Raw genomic sequence first — 8769 nt, 5'->3', positions numbered from 1 at the left:
TTCGATAGCTATTTTCTGCTATCGTTATCAAAAGAACCTAAATGAACCTAAAAAAGAGTATGTTAATAAATTGTGTAACAATAGTAGAATAATACAGTATGTACAAATTCGCTCTGATAATTCGTTTGTGCAAATTGAAATTTATTATATAGGATTGTTTAGGATTTGTTTTGAGTAACTAGGCTTTTTAGCATTTTGAACCGAAACATTGCCATTAAAATTTTGTTTAGAGGTTTAGAGCAGCTTAATCTAAAATCTAGAGTAGCGTATAATTTGATAAACTTGAACTGAGCAGCTGATCACACTTTACGAGATCAACATTTTAAGCAAATATAAATGTCTTGCAAAACATTTGTATCAATATAATATGTAAGACTTACATTAAGTGAAATAGTGTCTTCCGGACAGGAGATGGCGAGGCAAAAATCCGTATTGTTTGTCGTGGATTATATCTTCTGAAAATATTAATTTTCCAATATTTTCACTATAAGTTACTACGAAAATACCACAAGCGATATGAAATAAATAAAATTCAATGATGGCGCATTAAGCCTGAGAACATCAGCTTTCTGAAATGAGAATCTTGAAAAAAATCAAATCACGCATATATGAAAAAGCAGCTTAGAAGATTCATTTATTTTCTTTTGAAAGTACAAAAGTGGTTAAGTTAATTTACCTAAAATAAACAGGGTGTAAAAGGAAATTCCCAGTTAAGATGAATCAATGAAAGAAAATATTGGCATAACATCGTCTGCAGATGACTCTTTAATTATCGAGATTTCTTAATTAACCTTCGTTTCTATGCTGTTGTGCCGGTTAACTGGCAGTCGCGCAATTTTCCTAAGGATATATTGTTCCGCTAATTTTCAAAATACGGAATATTTTCATATCGCTTAATAGGAAACTACGGGGCGTGTAAATCGTCTAAAGACATCCAATCACCATATTAGAATTATAGGTAGTATTCGGTAGAACTGTTAGAGCCAATTTTGAATTCATGAGTTTAGACGCTTTTGTTGACTTGTATGAGTAAATTTAATTAGCTTGTTTTCGAGATTGATTTGATAGAACATTAATTATACCTGCACCTATRAAGAAGTATGAAATAATTTTTCATTGCCTAGTTTGTTTCTTTAATTTATTGGCTTATCTTGTTGTSATTTGTTGAATGGTTAGCATCTTCAAGCAGCTTAGTGCATRCAGAAATTTTGGATACATTCGCAAATTTAGAAACTGTATTCGCAATYGAACTGTAAATTTAGAGATGCTTTTTGACTTAATGCTAAATTTAGTATTGCTTCTTTCTCTTTGAGTTTACATGYATTGCTTTTTATTTMCTMTTTCCTTGTAACAAAAATATCAAATGACSTAAATATAACCCAGTTCAACAATTTTGCTTACTGATTGTTAATACTCAAAGGAAAAAGTAAATGGATAGAGCAATCCCGAAATATTAAATTGCTGKTTAGTCAGCTGACTGCAATAGAACATTCCCATTAAACATTATGGAAAAATATGAAATTCGCCTTGCCATTTAACACTCGAAAAGAGAAATAAAATGGACTGTACTCTCCTCGGAAAATATATCGTTTGTGATTGTGCGAACACCGTAGCCAATCCGTATAGGGAAACTGCTTTCCGCCACAATAATTGTTTTATGTGCGTACAATAGGAGCAGCTCCTATCTTTTAGCCCTCCTCCACCCATCCCCATAACCCTTATATCAGACCAACCCTATTCTGTTTACCAGGTGCAATAATGTGGGATGCGGATGACGGAAATATCATCTTTAATTACGTCGGATTAAGTGATTAAATTTCCAGTACACTGACTGAGACTTTCCTAATAAGGAAGTTTTGTAAGAATTGGAAAGGTCCAGTGAACATGTAACAAGCGATTAACTCTCAATAATTAGAACAATAAAGATCCTACTTATTTTATTTACATGGCTGGTTTTAAAATAACAACATGGTATTTTGTGAAATAAAATTTCATATTTACCAGTTCGTTTCACCCTAAACATTTCTCAAACTCTCAAGCCATCATCAATTTGTCAACCCCCCGAACTCATTCAACCTGAAAACCACTTAGCGACGACAAATCGAGTCATATCCACTAATTGATTGCAAGAAATAAATTAAATCTCAAGATCTCTTTGGACAAGTTTCAATTTCAGCTCACGAATCAGAAGCCTTTCAGGTAATCAGAAAACTTTCAAGATCAAGCAAGGTAGATTAAATCTGGCCACAAACTGCAGCAAACCCTTTCTATTTTATAATTGACGAAGCCTTTAATTTGATGGCGGGAGTTTTAAAGGACATAATACATAACAAAGTCCAGAACTTTCGGAAATAAAACAATTAAAAGAATCGTTGAATCTCAAATATGGGAGATTTTTTGCCAAAAGTTTGAACACATTTTATTGAGTGTGACATCAATATGGACACCACTTTTGCCATTTTAGACACAAGAAGTTTTTATTCATTAAGGCGAATAACTTCTGCTCAATAGATGTTATCTAGAAAAACAATGTGTGGACTCTTTGAAAATGATAAAGCAGTTCGTTATACAATGATATAACATTGCATAATTGCAGAATTATCTGAAATATTCTCTGTATTTCGAAAATACGTATTCATCCATGATGTTCGTAACAATTATTGGATACAAAACTGTTATAGGACCATTTCGGTGTTTAACATTGTATTATGTTTCAACCAATTGCCCCTTTAGCAGCATTTCATTTGCCTCTTCAAACGCAATACATAGTCCACTCTGAACAATCTTTTTACATAATAACAACGAGCCCGACATAACAATAGGACCAGGGCGCAAATGTATTTATTTGGCCAAATAATACCAATTCACTGCCGCAATTACTTTGATTGTAAACAAATATTTTTCCTCTAAAGTTACTGACAATGCGGACATTGTCGATAATACAATGTGATGTTTATTGAGCGTTAAATGCAATTGCTTCTCCTTTTATTTGTGGTCAGTCTTTTCATCGGTCTGTCAATGACAACACTGGTGCAAAATGTCTGGTGGTAACTCTTCTGCCATGGGGTTCGTATATTATTTGCATTTTTTCTTTCCACTTTACTAATTGTTATTCAAAAATTAAGCTAAATATTTTCTTGTTACATGAATAATTATTTTACAATTCTATGCTTCGTACATGATGAAGTAAAATTGAAGCAATTATCATTATTTATGGAAGTACAAGCAATAATAAATAACTCTAAAAAAATATAAGGCAGATAATTGTTTTTGAAAAGGCTACTCCAAACCTGTCAGCTACAAAGGAAAAAAACTGGTTTCTTTTATTTCTAACTAATAATTTTAATGATTCTTTCTCTTCCTTTTTTCCTATTAAACTAAAAATTTATATTTTTTTCTATAAATTAAACAGGAAAGAAACTGTATAAACTTGTTGATTGCCTATAGCAATTTTTGTTCATTCTAACTAATATTCTTAAAACTTTTGTCATTTATTGAAAATACATCCAGAATTTTTGGTTTACAAACAGCAATGAAAACACAGTACATAAATATCAGCATGCGAATGTCCACATCAAGACAGATTATTTATATATAAACAAAACATATTTTGGTTACTCCTTTTTGATTTTAAATATAATTTTTTTATGAAGTTTAGTACATTTTTGAAATTTATTGGTAAAACATTTGCTCAGCGATCCTTAGATATGAGATGAAATTATGAGATTTTGATGGTGTTTTCTTGACAGATATTTATTATTTTTTATTACAAATTTATTGAACAGATGGTTTAAAGTTAAAACTTAACTAATTTTTTTACATAACTTATTAAATTTCACTTATGTTTATTTTATTAGTTTTGTAATAGTTTTTGGGTTATTGCTACCACAATATTAAAACGGTTTTAGTTGCAGGCGGAATCATTGCATCATCCTCGTACTTAGCGCTTTCGAAATTGAAAAATCATATGAATTGCAATAGCATTTCATTTTTTAGTTTGTAAAATACCTTTTATTGAGTGTTTTCTATTGAGTCTCCTAAATTTCTTAAAAAAGATACATTCGCTCCTTTCAACCAACTGTTTTTCTTGCTCCCTTGCTTCCATGTATAACCGATTTTGTAGTAATTTCATTTATTTTCAAGTGATGCTCTGGAAACAACCGATCATATAAAAAGACCAATGAATGCATTTATGGTATGGTCAAGAATTAGAAGGAAACACGTTTTCAGTCAAAACCCGAGACTTCATAATTCAGAGATTTCTAAGCGCCTTGGAGCTGAATGGAAACTACTATCAGGTAGCATTGCATTTTAAGAATAATACATTTGCTTATTAAAAAACTACCTAAATTTTAATTACAAAATTTTGATTTAATTTAACAAGTGCACTACTGTCACAAAGTGTAATTTGAATCCTTTTTACAAGCAAATTTTACAATTTCGACTGTCGAGTCGTATTTAAAATAGATCTTTAGCGATTTTACTAAAAAGCGACGTGCTGTAGTATGTAATAGTTTTGTGTGCCTCGCGTCATTTACAAATTTTAGTATTATTTTAAATTTTGTGTTTTACATTTATGTGTTTTACAAATTCCATCAAAAATAATTAAAATCTAGATAAAAATTTGAAAACGATACAATAATATTGCTTATATTAGTAGTAGTTGGGCATACAACTTTTATATATTTGTACTGTATTTTGTATTTTTTTGCAATTTAAATTACGGTGTGCCGATTTTCAGAAATAGAAAAAATGCCATTTATTGATGAGGCTAAAAGATTGAGGACCCAGCATATGGTAGACCATCCGCAGTACAAATACAGGCCCAGACGAAAAACGAAAGATGTAAAAGATTGTAGTGATTCAACTGGTAGAAAAACGAATTCATGTTGCGATCCATTGCAGCTCGCTATCAATAGAACATTTTATGCCTCATGTGGTGAGTTATAAGATAAGTTATATATACAGACAGATATTTTGACACCAAACCGTTTTTAGAGAAACTTCCAACAATCACATTAGGAAGTACATCTATTGATTCCGGAAACTATTCTACTGGAAACAATATTGCCTATGTTTCAACATCAAATTATAGTGCCTCGTTGTCTAACATGTCCGACGGTTTTTCAGCCCGATCTTGGCCAATTACGAACCACTCAGGAACTCAACAACCAGCAAAATATGTATGTAATTAATATGTATAATGTACATAATTCAAAGAACGCGAGCAACCTTTAGACCACCTAATTTATAAATTCACAGGCTTCAACTTATGGAATTGTAGAACAAAGCAGTGTTGAAACCATGTTCAGATAGTCTGACTGAAAACGTTTTCTTACTTAACGCACTTGTAAATTGTCTTTATCTCGATCTGGTACTGGTTGTAATATATTAATCGAGCAGAAATATATGGGAGTCGGAATTAGGTGTGTTTAACACAAAAAGCTCCACTTATCTTATTGACCACTTAGCGCTTCAAATAGTTTGGTGCATTATTACGACAAACATTCTGTTATTTGTGACTATTTTCATGATTCCATTCTATAAAGTTATGAAAACGAAAATTTAGTAATTGAACCTCTTTTTCTACATAGTTTAGCGATTTTCCAAATCTTCTCGTCCACATTATTTCTTTCCAAATTTTAGATGTATGAAGAGCCATTGCCTTCCACTTATCCGGATATGGAAACGAATCCATTACCAGACTACAATAACAGACACACGTTGCCTCCATGTGAATCACTTCCAAGCAGTTTTCATCACAGGGCATTGTTAAGGGCTGCTTCGCTTTATGCGTATCATGATTTGGCAACCAATAATTTACCCACATATTTTCCATAACTAACGAATTTGTCGATTTTTATAAGATAATCAGATTTGAATAAATTCTAGACCTTCACATAGGTAACATAAGTAGGTGGAAAAAAAGTTCTATATAGTTCTCGAGACTCGAGATTTGAGATAAAATACCCAAGGTTTTGAAACTTGATGGACGTACTGGTATACGAGAAAGTAAATTTTATCATATCTCGAACATTGTAAGAGATTCAGGACTGGGTAAATTAAGACCAATTAGCACAGTTCAATGCTGAAATATATTTAGAGATTTCGATTTTCTATAGGTAATTAGGCACTATAGGTACTTAGGTGTATAGCATAAAATTGAAAACTTTATCATAATAAAATTATGGAAATAGTACCATAAAGTATCTTGTCGTTAAAGTCCAGCAAGAATTATTTTATTTTAGAATACCTGTTTTAATAACTCCAACAGAAAGTATAAAGAATAAAGAATTTTAGCCCAGTATAGGATGTCTTGAGTAATGCAAGAAAAAGGATGAGGAATTTTAAAAATTCCAAATGATTTAATTGTTCAGCAGTAAAATGTTCATCAACATTTTATTTTGCTGTTTCGATTTTTCATTAGGAGCTTTGTTGGTTGAATAATATACAATTTCTTTATTTAAAGTAATGGCGTTAAGGAAATATAGAGTTATGAGATGGAATTGTATAATTTCAGATAGAAAGAATTTCTAAAGTCAGGCAAACAGTTGGATAAGTAGGGTTTAAAACTGTTTTTTAACTATAACATACTCGTAACTTTGCCACGAAAACGGTCTGGCTGTTTCTACATTAAATAATTAATGTCACCACAAATTCTGCTTATTACTGTACCCTTTAACATTATGATTTTACTCCTGATTGGTTTACTTGACAAAGTAAAGAAAGTGCAGTCAGACAGAAAGTCGAAAAAGGCGTCAGACAAGGCTGCATTCTCTCCCAATTCTCTTTAACATACGGAGAATGGATTATTAGAAAATCTCTACAAAACTGAGAAGGCGGAGTTTCTATTGGCGGAAAAAAACTCTTAAACCTACGATATGCGGATGACATGATAGTTCTGGAACAAAACGAACAGGAAATGTTTCAAATACTTCAACGTGTGGAAGCTGCTAATTAAAAATAACCAACGAAGGAGGTTTTGAACCAGAAATCAGGAGAAGGATTGGAATAGGAAAATAAGCCTTGGGCAAACTAGTTAAAATCTGGAAAGACCACAATATCCGGAAAATGTTCAAAATGAGACTCAAAACGCTGATATTCCTCCTCTCAACCTATAGGTTAGAATCTTGAGGTGCGTCCAGACCGCAGCTTAATACCGGGCCAAACATTCGCGAACGTAGCAAATTTGAAGAAATATGACTAATTAGGATGGTATCCTGTACACGAACCCGCAAAGCCGCGCGACTGCGCGCAATGACAAATATGTTCCGGTTGATGTCGGTACATCAAAGAAATGTTCGTGTTCGGGCAAATTTATTTAGGCAAAACTAATTTCTGGTAGCAGTTTTCTATGCGCGCGTGTGCGAATCTGAAGAAAATGACTGGGACCACGAGAAAATATTACATCTGATAAATTTATACGAAAATCAGTGTGACTTATGGGATTGCGGTAATAAAAATTATCACTTACGAAATCAAAAATACGATGCATGGCTGAAAATCGAAACAGAAACAAAAATTAAAAAAGTTCATTGTTGTCTTCATTTCGAAGGTAAAGAACCAAAATTAAAACTAAAACAAGAACTGGACAAGGTATTTTTATATATTACATTCACATAAACTTAAAGAACTTGATACATTTTAGGACAGAAGGACGTTTATTCCAGCAAATGGTTTGCATTTACTAGCTTTGCGTAGACAAGAGACAGAAAATTTTAAATTGTCCAGTATCTTCAATTGCCAGGTCGTATAGCAAGTCACTGCCACTGTATAAGCTTCTGCTCTGAAATATACGGGTCGTCCAATAACGTCTATTCACACTCTTTTTCCTTTTAGATAAATCACATAAAATTATGAACGCTGCCGCTGCAATTTTTGCATCATCCATGATGAACAGCAGATTTATTTCGCCGCGCAAGCTGAAACCTTGGCAAATGCAATTATTTAAAATTATGGTTGCAGCAATGTAGACGCAAATTGTGTGTGAACGTTCGCGAATGTTTGGCGCGGTAGTGCGCTGCGGTCTGGACGCACCTTTAGACGTTAAACGCAGCATGCCGCAAAAGAATATAAACGTTTGAAATGATGCGTTACCGCAAGATCTTGAGCATCGCTTGGACAGCCATAGGACAAATATATTCCATACGCAATAAACTGAATATCCATAGAGAAGATTGTGATTCAAGGGAAAGTGGACGGCAAAAGATCAAGAATTAGATCTCCTGTAAGATTCATAAACCAAGTCAAGGACCTTACAAATATGTCAATGACAGAAGTAATGAGAACCGGAGAAAATACCGAAGGATAGCGAAGCTCATGCCATGAAATGGAGCAACGACTGAAAAGAGAAACGGAGAGACTTGCAAGAAATGGCTAAAATATTAAACGATAATAACAAATAACAAACATATGACCAGCATATTGAAATAATAACAATCTTGGAATTAATGTTAATTTGTGACCAGCCCAGGTAAAAAATATATAGCAGCTAAATGAGCCCGATGATTAAACTGGTTTTCACTAAGCCAGTTTATGCCGAGTTTGACATTAGGAGCTTTGGAGCTTTCCATAGTATCAGTATACGGGGTTTTGAAGTTATTATTACAAATGCTTTTTTAACTGTGCATGCTTTCACTTTTAATGTATGGTAATAACCAGACATTTAAATTAATGTTTGGGAACGAAGCGATAAGAATTGACCGTGCTGTCGCAGTATTCTGTTAGGTTATCGCGTTTTGCTGTTACACAAAAAATCGGTTTTATTCT

The 8769-nt window shown here is 32.9% G+C and overlaps 1 protein-coding gene across 1 annotated transcript; it reads left to right on the top strand.

Annotated features, from left to right (window-relative positions):
• Positions 1–4150: 4150 nt before the first annotated feature.
• LOC109540267 (sex-determining region Y protein) lies at positions 4151–5275 on the top strand. Its single transcript, XM_048664785.1, has 3 exons — positions 4151–4298; positions 4742–4939; positions 4999–5275. The coding sequence occupies exons 1-3, from the start codon at positions 4181–4183 to the stop codon at positions 5193–5195; spliced, it is 513 nt and encodes a 170-aa protein (XP_048520742.1). The 5' UTR covers positions 4151–4180; the 3' UTR covers positions 5196–5275.
• The last annotated feature ends 3494 nt before the right edge of the window (positions 5276–8769 follow it).

This window comes from Dendroctonus ponderosae, unplaced genomic scaffold (genome assembly GCF_020466585.1).
Source record: "Dendroctonus ponderosae isolate FM_Combo_2020 unplaced genomic scaffold, Dpon_F_20191213v2 Dpon_F_20191213_3, whole genome shotgun sequence".
NCBI lineage: Eukaryota > Metazoa > Arthropoda > Insecta > Coleoptera > Curculionidae > Dendroctonus > Dendroctonus ponderosae.
The sequence above is the reverse complement of the archived record's forward strand: the minus strand, read 5'-3'. Positions and strand labels throughout refer to the sequence as shown.

Excerpts from the sequence above, each read along its gene's own strand:
- LOC109540267 (XM_048664785.1), top strand. The coding sequence starts at position 4,181 with ATGAATGCATTTATGGTATGGTCAAGAATTAGAAGGAAACACGTTTTC. Across the intron at positions 4,299-4,741 it reads TGAATGGAAACTACTATCAG|AAATAGAAAAAATGCCATTT; the intron begins GTAGCATTGCAT and ends GCCGATTTTCAG. Across the intron at positions 4,940-4,998 it reads AACATTTTATGCCTCATGTG|AGAAACTTCCAACAATCACA; the intron begins GTGAGTTATAAG and ends AACCGTTTTTAG.